Genomic DNA, 21496 nt, shown 5'->3' on the forward strand with positions numbered 1-21496 from the left:
GTCTGTTGGGTTTCAGTGGAAACTTCCACACGTCGAATGTGGGTCAGCTCGAGAGGTGGCCCTGGTCCCGTGCCACCAGCGTCCTGCGGCACTGAAGCGGTTAAACTGCTCTTCTGGTGTCCTCGCAAGATGAAAACTATTTTAGTCCCATGACACGAGCACTATGGGAGTTTAATGCTACAGTTCATTAAAAATGGAGGCTGGCCAGAGCCTCAGAAATACGATTCGGTAGCTTAGGCTTCCCACGTCCAGAGCACGTCGGAAGGAACGATCTCTGCTGAACTCAAAAACACGGGGAGCACTCTGACGCAAGGTTGCTGCCGAACTCATTCGCGTAGCCGTATTCCTCTTTGTCGGGGAAAACTTTTTGCAAAACGCAGACTCCCTCTGTGCTGGAGGTGCCTTGTGTGCCGTCCTCCCGGCAGAGCTGAGCCGGCTTCGGACGGAGCCGGTGCAGAGCCGATGCCTGGAGGATCCTCCCCTCCCACTGCAACCTTTACCAGTCTCGTTGAGCAATTATCTCTACCAAGCAGAATAATTCCTTTATTTTATTTTATTTTCCCCTCCCAGCAGTGTTACAACTTGTGGCTTCCTGCTCGCTGCAATAGTGTCATAACTATCAATTACCACGGCTGTGCTGTAGCGCTTGTCACGAGCCGGTACGCGGTGTGTGTTTGTGTATTGCTTTTTGTCGTCTTCGGTGATGAAGGAGTGTTTGTTCGTGTCCAGGCCAGATGCACGAGGAGCAGCATGGAAGTACTGCCGCATCGGTCGGGTTTTATAGCACTGTTGAAGGCCCTGAAGTAGCTATTGCAATGGTTTTCAATGGGCTTCTAATTAGAAAAGCATTGGACTAATAGGATGAGCTATAATTAGCAAGACCTGCCCTCTAGATAGCTAATCGGGGACCAGAATACAGTTGCATATCCATTCATTAAGTTTCTATATCTGCACTTTTGTAGCAATTTGTTTAACCTATTGGAACCTTTTGGGGTGCTTAAAATAGTAAAACAAGAGAAGATGTACTGGGCACAATCTCCCAGCTTTTGGGACAAGATGACCTCTGAGCTTGCTGGAGTTCGGTCGGGGGGGGACAGTTTGATCCTCAGGTGGGTGTCAGAGGGGTGACCCTTTACAGCCCTTTTCCCCTATCCAGAGAGGAGAACTAGAAGTCAGTGAGCTGTTGTCTTGCCTCCTGGACAAAAGAAAATAGCTCTGCAACTTTGAGGAGGGAAATGACTCAGTTCTTGGTGGCTTAGCAGAAATAAGAGGCCGAGCTTCCAAGGAGTCATCTTGGCAGCCAGTGTGCATCAATTACTTTGCTCCACCTACAGCCCAGCACTGCTGCCGTCTGCCCCGAGAGCTGACACCGGCGGTGTGTCAGCATGCTCAGCCCTGTGCAAGACCCGCTGCTGAAATTGTGGCTGACTGATTATTCACTTTGTGCTGGGTAAAAGCAGGCTGTGATAAGGGGCGTTTGACTCGGCTTGTGCTGCTGGCGCAGGTAACTGCCGATCCAGTAGTACGGCAAAACTAGTTGGTTTTTCTAACTGACCAGTGTACGCTGGCTGTGGGTTTCTTCCCTCAGTGTTTTTATAGAGAGGGAAAGGGGAGGTTTGGATGTCATACGCTGTATGTACAGGCTCATAAAAGGATTTTTGTAAAGCATAAGTGAGTGTGGGCCAGCAGAACTTTTTCTGGAGTAAGAAGCAGATAAACACATGAGCATGTTCTTTTAGAATTATTTTTACATGCTATCCTACAGGACAAAAACTTCTCTAAGTTTGCCCCGGCTTGTGCTGGGGGGGCAGGTAACTGCCGATCCAGTAGTACGGCAAAACTAGTTGGTTTTTCTAACTGACCAGTGTACGCTGGCTGTGGGTTTCTTCCCTCAGTGTTTTTATAGAGAGGGAAAGGGGAGGTTTGGATGTCATACGCTGTATGTACAGGCTCATAAAAGGATTTTTGTAAAGCATAAGTGAGTGTGGGCCAGCAGAACTTTTTCTGGAGTAAGAAGCAGATAAACACATGAGCATGTTCTTTTAGAATTATTTTTACATGCTATCCTACAGGACAAAAACTTCTCTAAGAAGTTGTTTCCCCCTCCTTTCTCTGCTTTACATGCAACTTCATGGAAGCTTCTGCAGGGAACGGTGATGTGGTCCCAGGTATGACCAGGAACAGAGGGACAACTGACTTCATCCGTGTTATGGGGTGTGGCCAGTGGTGGTACCCCACCAAAACCTCCAACTGTATTTAGCCAGTGCATCCAGCTTGGCATTAAAACTTGCTCTGATGTCCTTTAAGTGAAAATACCAAATTGTCACTAAATTGCTGAGCTGAGCCCCTGCGTGAACATGTGTGTGACTATGGTGTCACATCCAAAGACGACTGCCTTCGTTTGCATCTCTCAGTGTTCCTGCCACTTAAATATTAAGTAATATTACCTTCATGTAGGTAACACTGGACAAATATTACCTTGTTGGCCGCATCTTACTAGCTGTTAAAATGCTCGTCCAGGGGCCTGCTGGTTTGTTGGACAAATTAAAAGCAACGAGTTTCTTTCTGAAGATGTGTCTTCAAGTGGTGTTCTCCTGCACGTGCACATGGACCCGTACTGCTTTTGGCCAAGAAGTAAAATGGGGAGGTGGCACAGCGACTGCTTTAAGACTTGCCCGGAGCAAGCTCCTGTGGTACCGGCCGTTAGGACAAATGCAGATCTTGTAGGTCTCTTCTTTCTCGAGGGAAACAGTCAGAAATGGGAATGCTGGTTCCAGCAGTTGTTTGGGTCAAACCAGAGATATCAAGAAGCAGTTGGTTTCCTCCTAGAGTGTTAACGTAAGAAGCAACGACTAAAGAAATAAGGAGTAAGAAAAGCAGTAACTTTAAAATATTTTTGCGTGTGCTTTTGTTTTTAATCCGAAAGCATTCGAACACAAGCCTGACTTGCAGTTCCTTTTCTTAAAATAATGGGATGCAGTCTTCTCATCTTTCACACGGGTGCCAATGTTTAAAGACGACTGTCTCATCAGCGAGCATGTTTTGGGTGAAGGTGGTGGGCATGTCACCAGGTATACTAACCGGCTTGTCTCCTCCCTCAGGATCCTCGCTGCAGTCACTTTCAGCCACTCGGCCCGGTCACAATCCCACCTGGAACCCATGAACTTCACTGACAGGTAGGAGTTGTGAATAAGATGGAGGATGAGTCTCTAATATTGCACAAGCGCCCCCTCTGCCCCCATTCAGTACTGAAAATAGGGAGGTGGGCTGGGAGGGTGGAATTGTCTTCTGGTCTTTTGCACCTCAGCTCCTGCCTTGTCCAGAAGGACAAAGAAGAGCTGTAGCGGAGCTCCAAGATTAAACTCGGATCAGAATTCGGTTCCTGTGCCTTAACGAAAAGTGGCCTTTCACTTAGCACTTAATCCATGCTCCAAAGTAGGTAAATCTCCCTAGTTTACTAAGGGACAAAGAAGTTTCACTTCCTTTTCACTGGGCATTCACAACAGCTGCACAATATTGTCGGTCTTGAACAAGAGGAGAAGCAAAAGCAAGCACACAGGAATTCCTCCCTTGAGACTTTCTGTATATTTTGATAATTTGTGCAACCCCCAGAAGAAAAATTCTGAATGGAAATTAAGTTTCTGCAGATATCTTGTAGCTCTGGCAATGCTCTAGGGGCGTAGCTAAAGTAAAGCTCTCTTGATCAGCTGTCCTGTGTGTGGTGGTGCTCACCTGCCCCACTGTATTGTCAAACGAAGCATTTTATAAATAGCAATTTAAGGATGTATCCAATGTTTGGGTTTTTTTTTTTCCCCCTCCAAAACATGTATTGCCAGGGCTCCGGTGATGAGTGTTAAGCATTTCTGGTCTTCACTTTTCTTGCAGTCTCGTTTTTCCTGGTGTAGATGTTGATGTCTCTGCTCACAGATTTACTCATTTCGTTTACTGTGTTTTACCAGAGTCAGCTTCAGAACTAATGTTGTACAAGCCATGAGCACCACTGATTTTTTTGGCTATTTATTACATAAGTTCCCAAATATTTCAAAGTAGTGCCATCTTTAATGACACCAAAAGGCTAAGTGAAATCATAAAAACACCTTTCTTAATGACATCAGTCAGAGGTGAAGGAGTAGGAGTAACAGTGAGAGTAGCAGAGAGTATCACACTTGCACGTCTTGACCGTAGTCATGGAAATTTCTTAATCTGCTCTCCTGTTCAGTGAGTTATCACCATAAAACACCTGAAAAACATAGCTCTGTGCCGTTGTAGAGCAGTGTGCATAAATACTATCTTATTTTGCCAATTCAGCTTGTTATCCAAATACTGCATTTTGAACCATAATCGAAACTGGTATTTAACGGCTCTCCTGCACGGAGGAATCTCTGTGATTTTTTTGGTAATACAAAGCCCAGACACAGTCATTAGCAGACTTCCTGCCCAGTAGTTTCTAGACAAAAATAGATCCATAAAACTTGGGGGAGAATTCAGGTCAAACAAATCCCTCGTGTAGTGGCTGTAAGTAGTACCCTCTAAAAAGACCTCTTTAAACCCAAAGCAGTGGACCTGAAAATTAATATAATTTTAAAGTTCTCTTTAGAAGAATTGGAATATTGATTGGTAAGTAAGAAAATTCCTTAGTTGTTTAGATCTTTCTTTTGGTGCCTTGTCCTTTGTATCCACTTACACCAGTTCCCTCTATGAATCGTACTGAGGCTGTGTTAAATAATTCATATTGGGTTGAACGTGAATCCACAGTGCGGCACTTCTTGGAGAGGAGTGATGCTGAAGCCAGTTTGGATGGTCTGTGTGCACAGAGAGCCTCCCTTCTCTTAAGTTTTTAAAATGCAGAAAACCCAAGGAATTGGCTGTGTTATAATATGCACAGCGTGTGGTGCTGGAAAAGCTGATTGTTGTTGTGACTGAGTATTTAAAGATGATAATTTTGCTGCTCTTGCATTAAAATAAATGAAGCAACCTAGATCCCTCCTCTAATAAGAAGCATACATTAAATGGGGAGGGGAGTGGAAGAAGGGGAGAGGATCTGATTGCAATCTACAGTGCCGTTACTTAATATTTAAATCTGTTCCCATCAAATAAAAGTTTAAATCAAGTTGTAGTCCTGTAAGTGGAAGGTTTTCTTTTTGGGTCAAAATAAACACTGGATAAACAGTTTTTAATGATTAGTTAATATCCCTGAGGATCGATGTGCCTAGAGAATCCATACCTTGAAGAAAGGCAGAGTCTTTCTCACCGAGGTGGAGTCAGACTGTGCACTTCTGGTAATAGCTGGTGTCTTTTAACAAAACGACTTTGATGTTGTCATTCTTTGGCTGCCTCATGTGAGGGTGGTTGAATTCCCCGGCAAGCTCAGGGGTGACAATGAACCAACTCCATACTGAACCGTGGAGTTCATTCCTGAAAACTACAGCTATGAATCACGATCACAGAGCATGCGAAAAACTGGCACCGCTCTGCAGAGCGAACCAGGGAATCTGTGTCATTGTGGCAGGACTGAGAAGTGAGGGGTTTGGTTTTTTTTTTTTAGGCTGAATATTCTGAGTAAAGAATAGCAACACTAGTAAAAGGTATTTAGGAGAAAAACCTGTTGTTTTTATGCATTTTTTAAAATGGCTTTATTGTAATTATTTTTTCTAAGATCACCTTGACAGCAAACACTTCTCTGAAGTTCTTACAAAATTTTAGCAGATTACCAGATTGATTTCTACAGGCAACAGCTATTTTCTATTTACACAGCTACACGTTTAATGTAATCTATGTGGCACATTGAGCTTTCTGTTAAGAATCGTGAATGCTTCTTTGTTATACAGAGCACTTAGATAGTGGTTAGACTCCAGACTTCGTTAATAAATGGAGCCAAACTCGGCCATAATAGTGATTTATATTTTTTTTTAAGGTGCGTTGACACAAATAGAACAGAAGGCAGAAGGGTGACTCCTAGTGCAGTGGGACTTCAGCTACTGAAGTCCCATTTCTGGCCAAATGCAGAACTTCATGTTTGTGGTGCTCAGAGCTCGACTTCAGTGCCTTTCTACAAATGTTTGTCTGTTCATTTTAGTAAATATTTAGTCAAACCCAGGCTGAATTGCTTCCTACTGCACTATAATGACTGTGAGCAGTTGCAACGTGGGCACGGCGTGTGTCTTAGTGCCTGGTCACTTGGATGGAAATAAAAGCGGCTTCTGCGAGGCTCGAGGTGCAGAAGGAGCTGCTGCAGGTGCTCGCTCTCTGAAGCCGGGCACCGGGAGCAGCTGTGGGGATGTCGTGGCTGTTTTCAGGACAGCGTAGGATTCTGGTACCCCACATCTTGGCTGTTTCCCTTCAGTGATTCATTGGGCTGGTATCCCTGAAATGATGCTTTCCTGCTGGTGGACCGCTCCGCTGCTGTCCCCTGGCCAGCAGAGAACTTTCCTCTGCTGCCTCCAGATGCCTGACACCCGTGGCACAGAGGAAACTTCTGTGGGCTCCGTCTCCTTTTAATTGCAAGTACTTAACAGTCCTAAGCAAGCTCATTTATTTTTCCCTGAATGCTTAAAGAAGGGGGAAATAATAATAATAGTAGAAAAGGGAGGCAGGACTGCGCAGCCGGGAGGTGCTGCGGTGGCCGGATGGCGTGAGCACATGCAGCTGAGCAGCGTGGGAGCCCGGCGAGGGAAGGGTTAAGGGCTGCCATTTTGTTATGTAACACCCTTAATGGACATATCAGTGAATGGCACCAAAATGGCAGGGCTTAACCCTTGGTGGGCTGCAGTGCTCAGCCAGCCAGGGGCTGGGAGCCTCTCCCCGCTGGGAGCAGCGAGTGGGCTGCAGAGCAGGTACCCTCCTCTCGTCCCTTCTGCTGAAGGGGGGCTTCAGCACTTGCAGTTCTTCTTCTTTTCAGGTCTCATGGTATGGAAATAATGGCTGAGATAGCAAAATGATCAACCCACCTCTGGCTGCTCTCGCACTTTTTGTTGCCTTCATCGGGGAAAGAATGAATTTTTGGTTGCCCAGTTGAATTCAGGTGCAGAATGATTCCCCCCCCCCCTGCAAAATAACCAGTGTTCTTGTCCTCCTGCTGTTGCATTAATTTAGTCTTTAAAAAAAATAAAATCTAGTTCTTACTTTGGCTTTCTAAAGTTTATCTTTCTAAATATCTACGTGATAAGGTCATGAACTTCTCTGTGTGTGCACATTTATACGCATGCACACAGTAGTGCACAGACACACACACACACACACATATATATGTAAATTGTAATGACTTTTTCCAGGACATCTCAATTCTGGCTTCGTGATCAATGACTGTGTAGGAGAAAAACCCACTTATAGCATAACAAGAAAATAAGCTCAGTTGAAACAGTGACTTCTCGTTGAAACTTCTTACATCCCGCTGGGAGAAATTGATTTCTAGGCATCGTGGGGAGGGTGCGTGTGGATGATCCAAGGCGACTGCATGGGCTGCACTTGCAGGAGGCCTGTCTGCTGTGCACATCGGGTCTGTGCTGGGTGCCAGTGACTGTTCAGAGTCAGTAAGTTTTTGATCAAGTACCTTTTCAGTGAGGGGCATTGAATGTGTCTTAACCTCCCTGTTTCCTCCTCTGTAACCTTGTCTCCCCCGTAAAAGTTTCCAGGGGGAAGAGCGTTGTTGATCTTTGGGTTTGGCTACCAAAAAGAGCGGGTATCGCATAGCTGGATGGGTTAGTGTGCGTCTGCAGTGGGATTCGAGCCCGTCTGCAGATGGTCTGTGCTTGAACCCCTATCTGCTGCCGGTGCTCGCCAGCACTGCTGATGACTCTAGCAAAGCATCGGGATGTAATTTTAACTTCAGTCCTTTTAACTTCAAACTACCAAGTTGTGCTAAACAATGAAAAGTAAGCAGAACTAATTCTCTGTGAAGGAATTACTTGGAGCTTGTATGAGGAAGTTATAAATCATGAACGGGAGAGAAGGCGATACAGATAACTCTGAATGTGATGGGGGAAAAGTGGAAGTGTACATTACAAACAGCAAGCAAAGTGTGCTGCTTTTTTTTTTCTTTTTTTTCTTTTTTTGAATTGTGGTTTTGTCTTCATGTACCGTGTCGGTGTTCTCGGTGTGCTTGTGCATTGAACCTGTTTCAGCTGCCGCCCTGGTTGCCTGTTCATGCCCTGGTCAGGCAGCAGCCGGGTGAGCCGGGGCATGGCTTCTGCAGCTGCTCGGGTTTATTCCGGGCTGGACTGCACATCTGAAAAAATGAGCACAAAGTAATTCATTTCCCAAGTCTTAAACTTGAGTTTTTTCTAAGAGTTTTTTCTTCTTCTGTAACTTTTCCCTGCAGTGGCAAAAGCAAGCAAGCAGGTGATTGCTGTAGCATCCCCAGCCCTTTGCGAGGGGATGGGCTGTATATCACGGTGTCCTACACGTCCCTGCTGGAAAAGACACTGGCTGAGTTAAACCAGGTTTGTCGTCTTGGTCTTGCTGCTCTGCTCTTCAGAGGGAGGAAGGGTTTGGAAGATGGCAAGAGAGCTCTTCTGACCCTTTTTCCAATGGAAAGCATGCAGATGGCATCACAAGCGTACACGATGTTTACCAGGCTAGCATAAATATGTTGTGAACTCGGGAGGTTTGGGGTTTTTCCTGTTGTCAGTGTGCTCAGAGGGCAGTGGAGCTGCATGGGGGAATTTTTGACAAGGCTTCAGGGTGACCAATGTAATGGCCTGCAGTCCGAGGAGTTTACTGTGTTTTATATGGTATACTAAACTGCCTTTTGAATTGATCGTAGTAGTTAATCTGTTACAGCGATAGCACTTACAACTGAATATTTGCTGCTTAGGTCCTGGGTGCTCGGCCCTGAGCTATGCCATTCCTTGTAATAAAAAGCAGAACCTTCCATAAAACTTAAAATTTACTGTGTAATCCTCACTTTCTCTTCCTTCTTTCAAATAAAAGGTATAGCCAAGTTGAACCGAAGCTGTTTACTGTTCATGTTGATCGGTTCCTTTTGCTGTTAACGGCGGAGAAGCAGAAGTGGGGATTTCGGGAATAGCTTCAGAAGTTATATGTTATCCTTGAAACAGCCTGGATGTTTTGAAACATCTAGCTGATTTATTCTCATCTAGTGGAATCCATTGGTGGAGGTGGGATCCCAATAAATCCTGCAGACTGGATCCCCAGACTGGGGATTAAGCAAATTGCCAGATTTGCTATCAGGAGAGAGTTTTCTTCCCAGGTGGGTTTGGGTTTCTCTTACCTCCTCCTGTCGTGCAAGGAGCCGCTCGCGTCCTCTCCATGAGCAAGGACACCGTCCCTGCTGGCGCAAGTCTCTGCGGGTGTGCTCTTCCTCTCTTCCAGGGCACCCGTCTGGTTTTAACCTTTTCCTACGGACCTTGAGTTTAGGCTGTTTTGGGAAGTGTTTTGTAGTCTGCCGTATGAAACAGATCCTGGCAGGGACTCGCCTAGACTGTACACCTGCTTCTCAGTGCCCTCTGACTTGCAGGAGGTGGGACCCAGTAACCCAGGTGATTCCCATAAAAGACACTGACGTTACCAGTTTTCATCTCTCTTCCTGAAAAGAAAGGCAGAAGAGCCTTTTTAAAGAAATCTTTCTCATTATTCTCCTCCCCTTCTCTCAGTGCCACATTAATTTTCCTTTAGGTCTCTCTGCATCTGTGTCCATGTTAGTAAATTGTTTCTGGTACTATTCCCTGAAAGGGTTAAAATTATTTTAGGGAGCTTAGTTTTAGGGCCTATCTACAATAAATATGATTTAATCACTATTGTGGTAGGGGAACCGTGCAACCAGATCTCTCTATTACAGTGTATATAAACCTTGAGCCTGCACTCTCAATCTTCAGATTTAGCTGTAAAAAATCTTAGTGCAATCTCATCCCAAGGTCTTTCCAGTAACGTAGATCTTCACAACACGCTGCTTCGGTTGTGCTACAGATACTCTTCTTCTCTCTAGCAATTGCTGTCCCCAGTTGCTGCTTTCCAGCCTATGTCGTTGCGACAAGACGCTGTGAATTTTTAACAAAAGCTTGGACTGAATTTTGATGTGCAGAAAAGTTGTTGTAGCATCAGCACCATTCCTCGAAGGAAAACGGAGGTGTTTCTTTTTGACTGTGTGAGTAGGGAACGCACAGGGAAGCCGAGGTGGCTTCCAAGTAAAGTTTGTCCGTGTCTGACAGGGGGGTGATGGTTACAAGGAGAAATGGCTGCTGCTAGTTCGTGAAGGAATTGCAGGGTGCAAGACATGATGTCCTCGAGAATGTGTAATATGAGAGGGTTTTGCTGGAAAGGTACATTGTGCATTTTCATCAAGGTGTTAATCTGTTCAGTCTGACCTTTGTAGGGAGTTTGTGTACGAAGGGTTTGCCCCTGGAAATGCTCCGAGTAGAGTGCTTCGTGCCTGCCTCTCTCCATCACTCTGAGATGAGCTGTCTTGGTTAGCTGGAAAACAGGTGCTTAGCGAAGTATTCAGTATGAATTACCCATCTTTACGTTAGGATTTTGACTGCATTAATTTTTTAAGTAAAACTTGGTGCCGATAGGAGGTTTAGATCGTTTCCATTGCTTGTGACATTAAGGCAGGTAAGCGAGATTCAGCCGTGAACGCAGAGTTCTGCCTGGCAGCTCTGCGTGTGATCTGCTATGAAATATCCCGGTACAGCTCAGGATACTGCCTTTCCCCATCCCAATCAAAACTGGGAAAAACGAAGGAGTAGAAATACAGCATCGTGTAAACGTTCTTAAAGTTTGGAGCCTGAGTGACTGAAGTGCTGCTGTAGCTCTTCGGATCAGCACAGGCTGCTGGTAGTTGCTGCTTCTCATCCGTCCGAGGTTGGAGAATATGAAGACACTGAAAATAAACCCAGATCAGGCTTTTTTTTTTTTTTTTTTTTTTTTTAAGGAGGTTTCCTACTGACTAAGCAGTCTTGCTTCAGGAAAGTCACTGTGATTAATAGCACATCTCAGTATACGTAAGCTGGGTGATAGCTGGCCGGTCCTTTGTTTTAGCCCTGGGTTCAGATGCGTTTGCATTGAGTTAATAGGAATAAGATTTGCGATTCACGGCCAGGCTGTCTGATCGCTCGTTCAGGGGGAGAAGCAGTTGTCATGCTGCCGTATTGTCAGCAGAGATACTTAAACCGAGGTACTATTATAGTTAAAAGCTGTGCTTTCAGAGGGCTGTCTGAGCCGGAGCGGGGTTTGGAAAGGGCTGCTGCCTGTCAGCTGGGGTACGCTGAGCTGCACCGAAAATCTCCGTGCCGCTGGCTGCCTGCCTGGGCTGTGTGCTGTTTACTCACTTCCATAAATACCGAAATTAACTTAGCCTTTCTGTAAAGCACACCTTTGTTCCATTATTGTAAGTTCAAGCATGGTCACACTATAAATGCAGATCAGCCGAGGGGAGGCACTTTGTGTATTGACTATGATTTTAATGTTCCCCCCCCCCCGTTAAAAAAAAAAATTTCATCCAACACGTTGCAGAGAAACTTGTGGTCACTTGCAGGGGGCTTATACTATCAAAATGGCAATTTCACATCATGCTTCTGTGACATTGTTGAATAACGGGGTGGTGGGGGTGAGCAGAGGTTAATTATGTTGCGTAATTATGTTAATCTCTCGCTGCTAAAAACATTTCAAAGACTATAGTCCAACTATTGTGTGTTGGCCTTACTCTTGAAATCCATTTCAAAAGGAGGAGAAAAAATATCTGGGATGGGAGGAATGCTTAAAATAAATAAATTAATAAATGGGTTAATTAATTAAAAAATTGGGGGGGGGGATTTCTCTCCCTCTCCCCCCACCCCACCCCATGCCACCCCCTTGGTGCCTGGTGTTGCCAAGCACCCAGAGGGATGCCTGAGGAGGAGGAGGAGGGATGCTCCAGGGTGCCGGCCGGGGGCGGGGTTAGCCCCGCTGCGGGTTGCCTGCCGCCGGCTCAGACTGGTTTCTGGAAAGTGCTTTGTCTCGCAGGCTGCATCCTGGGAAGGGTCATGTGGAGCCCAGTGATGTCATGGGATCAAAGCCTGACTCAGCTCCGCGTCTGATGGATGGGTGTCCGCAGGTACCGAAGTGCGGGCTGAGATGTCAGAGCCCACCAGGAGCAAAACTTCCCGCGCCTCCGGCAGGCGAGGAGTTAAGCCTGGTTCCCCCCCAGCCCAGCGCTTCCTCTGCCGCCTGGAAAAGCCTGGTTCCTTCACCAGGAGGGGAGAAAGTCTCAACTTGAGTATTACGGTGGCAGTGCCTTAGCGCCTGGCGGCAGGCTGTCAAGAAATATGGAAGCCTCTCTTCACGCAGGGTGTGGTGGTCCTTTTCCCCATAGTGTCTGATTCCCGAAACTTGCAATCAGGCTTAGGTCCTCAGAAAGACATGGCAGCAATCCCAGGAAGATCCTAATCTAGAATTTTGTAATTGCATTTATTTGCATGTGAGGCAAATACATACATTCTTCCTGCCTTTTGGTAAAGAGCCAAACTTTTTTCGTCGTGGGGGTTTGTATATTCTCCTGTGCTCTAATGCAGGGGTTTTTTTTTCTCCTTGGTGATTCTAGTTTATGCTTAGTGGGGTTTGTGCGTGTGTTCTTGTTTTGCCTTTTTTTTTGTTTGTTTGTTTTTGCTTAACATAAAAAGTGTAAGTACAGTGATGCTGGGTGCTTAAATAGCTTCAGACTGAGATGTATTTTGAAGATAGGGGAAGTGAGCATACTGGCAAAACTTTTATTGCTCTTTCTGAACTTCTTTTGCAGTAACCGCTGTACTTTGCCCTGTTTTGAAATTAAGGTGTTTTGTCCAACTTACTTTTTTCCAGCGTACTTAACTCGTTTGTGTCTCCTCTCTCCCCCAGAGCCTCACAATGACAGAGGAAGCATGCAGGACACGAAGTCAGAAACGAGCGTTAGAACGTGAGATAACGCATAACGATGTGGACAGTAAAAAAATAAAAATGGAGAAAGGACTATTAGGAGCAGATATAAATGCTGAAGGCGACATGAAAATAAAAACAGATCCTGGAGCTGGAAAAGTGCAAGGATTATTAAAAAGTGGAGAGGTGAAAGCAACCATCAAAGTGGAGGTTCAGACGGGAGATGAGCCTGTGGACATGAGTACCTCAAAAAGGTGAGTTACGACCTACGTGCTGCAGTTGCACTGTAACGTTTGGGGTAGCGGCACAGTAAAATGTGGTCAGATGGCACTAGGAAGAAGTTCTCTGCATCTTAAAGGTAGAGAGAATTAAAATTTTACGTGTATGTTGCAGCTCTGGCTCTTCACATGAGATTCAACAGCTACTTCTGTATAACTTCCGTACTGATTTTTCTTCCACAAGCTTTGACAGCAGTGGCAGCTGTGATGAGCAGCTGAGTAAAGAAAATATGGTATTGAATAGAAAAAACATACAAGTTATAAAGAGGATGCGCTTTGAGCTACTGATTTGAGATTTATGTGAGGAAGAGTGGTTTGGGTTTTTTTAATTGAGCTGTGATATAGGAAAAATAATAGATTATAATTGTCTAAACAGAGGAATTTTAATTGCAACTTGATTCTTCCTGACAGAGCAGTATGTATGGATAAGTCTGACTTTCTTTTTGAAGTAACTTGTGGATTTTGACACTAGAAGTATTGTGAAAAGACAGCGCCTGTCTGCAGCAATTCTCTGTAGGATAAGTTCTTAATGCTTTTTTGAAAGTCCAGCCTCCTTAAGATGTCTGAATTTTGACATCTGAAAGCATGAATTCAAAGTTCCTTATCACTTTGGAGAATTTTATTATTACAAAAATGTAAAGCTTTTCCTTTGACTTGTATATGAGATATGCACATGAATTGGGTGCTTCTGACATAAAGATTTATGGGCATCACTTTAAAGCCAGATTCCAAATCTTCCACCATATTTCTAACCCAGATTCTGGCTGTACCAGGATAAAAACTCTGTCAAAAATTCTGTGGCCCTGATGATGGCCCTTCAGAGCCTTGCTTTTTTCTTTATAGTGCAGTAAGATCCAATATATTGAGCAGGAAGTCTAGGAGCCTCGTTTATTCCTGGTTCTGACACCAGCCGCTGTTGGAGCGGCAATACGTAAGAACTGAGACCTGTCTGCAAAATGGCTTAAACAGTTCTCGGAGTAATAAGTCTGTGTTCGCTTGGATGTCGGGTATTACAGCAGTGCAGACTTGAGGTGTGAAACTGAAAACACGAGATCCTTATCAACTGCCCAGGAATTATTGGGAGGAGGGGCGCTTACGGGTGCTACTAAGAAAATAGGTATCTTTGATGTTTAATGGCAATTCATCTGTAAACTTTGCCCAACTTTTGATGCTTTTCTAAGAGAAATAACTTAGACTGCAAGAGCCTGATTACTTTATCCAAGTACTGTTTCCGTATGTGTAAAACAAGACCTCTTCCATCAGCGTGATTGAGGGGAGGTGATAGTGTTCAGCTTTCTCCATAAAACTTCTGCCAAAGGGACAATTACACAAGTTGCTCAATTTGCTATTTAGGAGGTGCATGTGTCTTGCACAGAAGCGGTTAATTGGGGTAATGGATGACTTCCATGTCAAGCAGTTGTATTGTGCTGACTAGGAGTAAATCTCTGAAGGTGTCTTTTGGCGTAATTGCTACCTACTAATTAACACAGGTATGCACGCTCTTTTTGAAGAATATCCAAAAAGATTGCTCGTACCAAAAATTGAATAAATTAGAATCAGGTATTCTAACTCCTTTGTTGCAGTACTTGCCCCCACATGCATATGCTTTTTGTGAATTTATAATATTTTTGAAATGTGTGCCAGTGTTTCTGCTCTGTTGGTGTCGGTCTCTGTTGCAGGATGCACAAACAGGATGGTGAACAAGGGGCTGTACGCTTAACTTCCCAGAGAGCATCTGGAACAATAACACCTATTTAGATGAGATGAGAGAACATCCTCTCTCCGTACAGCATTCTTATTTCAGGTGGCAACAGGATATTGTTGTATTCAGTTTCTGCAAGGAGGGAGAAGAGGCTTCCCCATACAAAAAAATATGCTTGTGTAAGGAGGCAGTCTGATCCCAAGTCCGCTGAAGTTAATAAATATAATTAAGAATTTCATGAAGCTTTGGATAAGCTCTTTGGATACTGTTGTAAGTTGGAACACCTTTCATAATGCATATTTGTATAAAATTCTTAATAGAGAGGAATTAAACCCTGGGTCATCTCAAATGGCAAAAATGAACCTGAATGATTCTGCAAACTTCTGGAAGTAAGGCAGCAGCTTCCCAGGCTCTGGGGCTCTGCTCCTGCGTCGTGGTGGTGCCTTTGGTCCGTGCGTGGCTCTGCTCCCGGAGCATAAACGTGGTGCTGAGCAGCTGACTGGCCTCAGGATGCAAATATCTCCAAGCGAATGCAATCTGAGTCTGGAGATGCCTGTGATATAGAGGAAGCTTGTCTCTGGATGAGTCTGATCCCTTGCATATATAAGAATACAATTGGCATATGTAGGAAAGGCGGATCTTAATTTCATAAGGATTTTTTTTTTTTTTTGAAGTGTGGGACTTACCTTTCCAGACCTTTGATCTTCAGAGGAATTTAGCTCGCAGCTTTCATAAGACCTGTGTCTTTAAAGCAGTTGAGCCGACTTTCTGAGGAGGTGAAAAAAGAGCTGTTGCTTAAAATGATTGAACTGCTACAAACTTCTTGGTTAAAATTCATGCTTAGTGATGTATGGTGTTTTGGCTTTTAAACGTCCTTAATGCTTTTAGAACTGAAAACATAATATTTTCCTTGGAAAAGGTGGCCCAGCAATAATCATGGTTTAGCTGACGTAAAGCTGATTGAATGGATTATCTTTCTGAAATCAGTTGATTTTCAAGATTTGACATACAAACCTGGCAATATCTCTGCATTAAACTTAAATAAATTTCTTTTAATTTTTTTTTTTTTTCCTAAACCTTGAAGTTAAATTTAAAAATAGGATCTGGTTTGAGCACATTTTCTGATGCCAGAAGAAACAGAAGAAAGTCTGTAGTGGTAGAAGTCTTTGATGAGAGGTCACACAAGGCCAAACCAAAATCTTGCTCCTCTGCCTGGCATTTTTGCAGCACTGGGAGCTAGCTGGTGTGTAATTATCCTAGACCTACTGCAGAGAAGGAATGGGAGGAAGGAGAGTCCTCCCCTCTTGATAAGGCATGTCTCGTTTGCAGTGGGAGGGTAAAATAGTGCAACGTAAATAGCTTTGCTTGTGAATACACTGATTTACATCAACATGGGTGCTGGAGGGAAAGAACATTTGTCAAACCTGGTTTGAATCCTGATGTCTTACCGTGCTTTCAAGCTCTGCTTTGCCTTTCCTCTGTTCTTCATTTCTCCTCTGTTCTTTCCTTCCCCTTAAATACATGAGTTTCCTACCACATTTGCCCTTCATTGAGCATCAGTTGCTTCCAGCTGAGGCTGGGGCTTTCTCCTGGAGCTGTTCTTGGATTGTACTGCCTGCTGCATCACGTTGCATTTATTATACTCCAGATTCAGCTCCCTTCATCTACAGTACACGTTCTGACCGCTTTCCAAGCTGGTTTTTTTTTTCCTAGTACTATTTCCTGAACCATACAAAACGAACTAGTTGCATACACAGTACTGGTTAAGCTCACTTCTGGTGTACTCACAGTAAGGTTTGGCAGAGACCACGAGTGATCTTTCTGGACACAGTCGTGTAACTGGCTATCTGGATGGGAGCTGCTGTCCTCAGACAGGTCTACGAGGACAAATTGTCCTCTCTTCTGGAGCAAAAGCATCAGGATCCTTCAGGAGCAGCATACTGTTATCCCAGCTGTAGGAAAACCTTGCTCATAAATAGAGGTGTGGGGTGTTTACAGGCGAGGATACTACTTGACCCTGTGAGCGGCTGCGTTGTGCTTGGTTGTTGCACTGTGCTATCTTAAATCCTCAAAATTATAGTAACTCTCCAAATAGATTACCTCAAAATATGTTTCACTTCAGAATTCTAAAAACCAAGGCTTCTCAGTCATACAAGGAAAGGGAGAGTGAAAAAATGGTTTTGTCACAGCACACAAGTGTGATGGCAGTGGTGAGGGTGATACTGTTAATAAAACACAAATGTAAGAGTTGGCTTCTATCTAGCTATCTATCCCCAGTTCTTGCTTTGTCTTGTTAGCAGTCTTGGGATGAACATGTCCTCTGTAAAGCAAACTGGAAAACTTTTTAGGTAGTTGAACATCTTGCTATTTTTCCTGTTATCTTCTCTATTCGCCCAGAGTGGTGTAAATTAGCATATTAACTGTCTTACTTGTATTAATTGTGGGTTGATCAAAAACAGTTTAAGGCTGGCTGATAAACAGAAATTATTCCTACAGATTTTGTATCAGTTGGGGTCTTATTTAAAAAAAAAAAAAACAACAAACCAACCAACCCCACATTCCAAAACCACTGTATGTATTGTGTCGTCTTCTCGTATTAAGCTACAGAGCCTGGATTTTCCTTCCAATTGAAATACAAGTCTGGGTAAGCCAAAAAAGTCTGCATTTGATAAGTTTGGTTTATTTTCCACAAAAATTGCTTGCACCCATATATTGTCTCCTGATGTGTGGTACACTCAAATATCAAATATACCCACAGCTTTAAGCTCTTGCTTCATGAAATTACATGTGAGCTGGCCTGACTTAAGCCACTGCTTGTTTGCTTAAATGAAAACTGCCAGGGAAGATGAGACTGAAGAGTTTGTAGGCATCCCTGTAGTTAGTGCTCTCAGGCAGATAATCTATCTGAACCCTTTAGTTCCTTCAATTTTAGGTCTTGCTGGTTACGATTCGCGTGCTTGACAAATGTTGCACTGCTCTGGAACCTCAGAATAATCATGTTCTCCTTTTGTTCCACAGGATAATTAAAAATAACATCTAATAGAAATTTTTTTGAAATTGTTTGAAAGTTGGCCTAATGGCTGTGCTCTGAATTTTCGTGTTAGGGTTTGGATGCTAAATCTTGGTGCTTTGAAGGATTTTAGGTTGGTTTGGAGGTTTTTTGGTTTGGTTTGGTGTTGGGGGGTTTTTTTTGTTTGTTTTGGGGTTGTTTTTGTTTTAATCTGGCCAAATCACATTTAAAACTTCCTAAATGAATGGATTTGACTCTGAAATTCTAACGTATTCTTAAGCATATCAGGATGCAGCCTGTGTTGGCTGACCAAACTCCACTTTACTGGAATTTACTGGGAACAGCGGTCACGGCAGCGCCAGCAAGGAGTACATAGGCTCTTCTCTTCCCATTAGTGAGCCTGGAAAAGTGGCACAGACCCATACTTCAGATCTCTTTTTCAGCTTATGTACGTTGTATCTACACCTCATGGTGTGTGTTGTACTAAAGGATATTGTGACAAAATTGATGCCAAAGTTTCTTGGGGAATTTTAATGTTTTATTTCAAATGCAGATGTAGTTTGATTAAAGCTTCCTTCCTTTATGTTCAGAGGAAGGGATGAAGTTTGTTTTGCTTCAATTTTGCACCACAGTCACTAGATCAATTGCAACTTCTTTGATTCATGTAGATATAACAACTCCAGGAAAAAAAAAAAAATCCCCACTGCATTGCTTTTTCTTGCCTTGTTTGTCTTTCTTCCTTGCCAAATATTTTTGGATGAGAGTATACAAGACATTGTTGAATGGACTGAGGCAAAACTGTTGCATATTTGCTAATGCAGATCAAGCTGTAGTCTGAGTAACAGTTCTGATGCTTCCTTCGGTTACCTGCAGATGGACAGAATATGGTGGGATACTGCAGGATGGGGCTGTGTAGGGCTCTTGCTCTGCAGTGGGGGAGTTCATGTTTCGGGTCAGTAGTTCCGTAATTTTAACCAAGTAAGCATTGCATTGATGGTTTGGTTTTTTTTTTTTGGGTGGGGGGGGGATGGTCTCTTCCCTTTCTTGTTGTTTCTTTTGTTTGGTTGGTGGTTGTTTTGTTTTGGTGTTTGTTTTCTTAAGAGTGATCGAAAGGGCGTTTTAGAGCATGGATAAGATCGGGTCTGTAAAATGCAGCTTATTTTTTTGTGTAATGCTTCTGGATCAGTATGAACAAATGCAAAGACTGCTTGTTGCAATATGGGAGCTCTTCTGTTAATGTCGTGAAGCTCTCTGTAAGCTGCAGCACAAGTCCTCTGAAATTAAACCCTCTACCAGAGCCAGGAGTTTCTGGGTGTCTCTTTTTCTCTTACTAGTGTTAAACTTGAACTTTGTCTTCCTTGGTCATGCTTCATTGAAACTTCTGTCTTGCGGGAAGGTGGATCTGTTAGAAAAGTTCAGTCCACCTCGAAATACCTTAGACCTCAGATGTATCATCTTCAAGACAAAAATTGAATTAATCTTCCTCTGGCCCAGCTAAGTGGAAGCAGACCTCCAAGGCTGGATTCGGCCACCTGACCCTCTTCTTTCCTTCAGATCAACAAATAAATACACAGTGTCCCCATGGGAAAGTGGCTTTTTTGTTTGGTTTGGGTTTTTTCTGGAATAGTTGTTGTTCTCTGAATTGCTACAGGATGCTCCGAGACACTAAGGAAAACTCTTGAACAGCGTGATGTGTCTGTCCTTGTGCTCTGAGGTTTTAAAAGAGGATATTGGAGGAAGCGTGGCCTGTTTCTTAGGGTACTTAGTGACTGAGGAGGTCTGCGTCTGATTCCTTACAGCAACTTTCTGCAAGGTCTCTGTTAAATTGTGTTTTATTGCTGTGAATGCTTAAATGTATGTATGTAACTGGGCAGCAACCCTGCTTTCATCTTCTAGTGTAGAGTCCAAATGATTGAGACAGCAACACTTATGAAAGCTGAAGGGAGAATAATAGAACTATGTCTTTATTTAGCTAAAGGATATGCCTGATGGCTTCAGAGGATAGAGGTCATAGTATCAGGGCAGTTATCCCAAATTATTAACTGCTGGTGGCAGTATTTTTCTGAAAGTGGTGATATTTCCATTGTCTTTCTTATTTTGAAACATCTGGTTTGAATTTTTTGCTTTACACACAGGCTAACAAAAGAGTAAAGCAAACTCCTTTTTGAAGGAAGGTTGTTTTGCAGAGTTCTGGTCTACATTTCTGGAGTTCAATCTTGTGCCACCTCATTCACTGTGCAGTTGGTTGCGCTGCTGAGGATATAAATCCTGTAATACTGAATAGGAGTCGACTTTGTTGCTGTGGTCAATATGTGTTGCCTTAAAAAAATACACAGTATTTCCCTGCTTCAAGAAGGGTTTTCCTCTGTGAGGTTGTATGTCAACAGACTCAAAATTGGTGTAGGTAGATGGTCCTAAATAGATATGACTATTTAATGCTTTTGTGGAAATACACGATTTTAAAACTCTGAATGCAGTGGTTTCTAATGCAGCTTTTATTAGATCAGCGTCTTATAATGTAGCTGTCAGGAATATCATAATGTATCTTGCAAAAGAGAGAAAGCACACGGGTTTGGGGAAGCCCTTAGATGAAGTACCGTCAGACTAGTGACGGGCAGTCCTGGTCTCGTCTCCTCCTGCTTCACACCCCGAGTAAAGGATGGGGTTTACTGCAGGGCTGTTAGGGGCGAGGTTTTATTTCCTAGTCCCAGATTTCATATCGTGGTCCTACAAAACGGTTTAGGCAGCTTTTTTTTTTCTTTGTGCAAAGCAGTGGTGTCTTCCATAGACACTTTGCTTCGATGTTGCTCTCTTCCAAGTGCGAGGAGATAACTGGGGGTAACCCCGCAGCAGAGGGGATCCCTGATCCAGGCTGCGGTAGCTCCTTAGCAGAGGTGCTGTTGGTCTGTCTCGGGAAGGGCCTTGGGGGAAGGTGCGTGCAGTATCACGGCTTGGCCAAGCAGCTGCTCTTCACCTTGGCCGGGCAGACCGACGTCCATCCCGGCTCCTGGTGCCCTGGACGTGGTCTGTGGGCTGACGAGAAGCGTTTGCAGCAGCTGCCGGTGCTCGGTTGTGCATCGAGAGCGTGAACGGCCGCTCTCCTTCCGTGCTGCCCGGCTCCCTGGCCGAGCAATCCCAGGCTTGGCCGGCGGGCTGTGAGGTGTGCTCCCCCTCCCCCTAAATTTTGTTGTGTTTTTTTTCAAAGATAGAGTATTCAGATTGCTGATGAATGCAAACTTCCGTTGATCACACTTTGCTGCAGATGTCTTGTCATTCTGTTATCAGCACATGTCGCCATTGAACTAGTTCAGGATGAAGATTTTCCTCCTTGTGGTATCCCGGGAAAGCCCGGGGGCCGGCAGGCGTCGTCTTTCAGCCTGGCCTTCCTCGCCCAGCCTGAAAATAAAACTAGGAGGACTCCACGATGCGGTCCGGTGACTCTCTTGGGGCTGCTTTTTTTGCTGTTTCTTCCTTTTTTTTTTTTTCTTTTTTTTTTCCCCCCCTTGAAAAACGCCAAGCGACCCTTGGCACGGGTGCCCGTGGCGGGTGGCAGGGACCCCCGGGCATGGCCGCTCCATTTTCTCTGCCGGCACCTGAGCCTGACCTCACCTCACAAAATGAAGGCCGGGCAGCACCGGCCGGGACCGGGCGGGGGGACGT

General features: G+C 44.2%; 1 protein-coding gene across 2 annotated transcripts in view; it reads left to right on the forward strand.

Annotated features, from left to right (window-relative positions):
• The first annotated feature begins 230 nt into the window (after nucleotides 1-230).
• Nucleotides 231-21496, forward strand: part of GATAD2A (GATA zinc finger domain containing 2A) — a 37279-nt gene continuing 16013 nt past the window's right edge. The window contains exons 1-3 of one of the 2 annotated variants that reach the window (XM_009279756.2): nucleotides 231-313; nucleotides 3102-3176; nucleotides 12829-13100. In XM_009279756.2, the coding sequence (XP_009278031.1) occupies nucleotides 12838-13100 (263 nt within the window). In that variant the 5' untranslated portion in view covers nucleotides 231-313; nucleotides 3102-3176; nucleotides 12829-12837. Of the gene's footprint in view, nucleotides 314-3100; nucleotides 3177-12828; nucleotides 13101-21496 lie in introns of those variants that run through there. The other variant, XM_019472232.1, reaches the window with a different exon arrangement.

The sequence above is a fragment of the Aptenodytes forsteri genome, unplaced genomic scaffold, assembly GCF_000699145.1.
Source record: "Aptenodytes forsteri isolate BGI_AS27 unplaced genomic scaffold, ASM69914v1 Scaffold147, whole genome shotgun sequence".
Taxonomy (NCBI): domain Eukaryota; kingdom Metazoa; phylum Chordata; class Aves; order Sphenisciformes; family Spheniscidae; genus Aptenodytes; species Aptenodytes forsteri.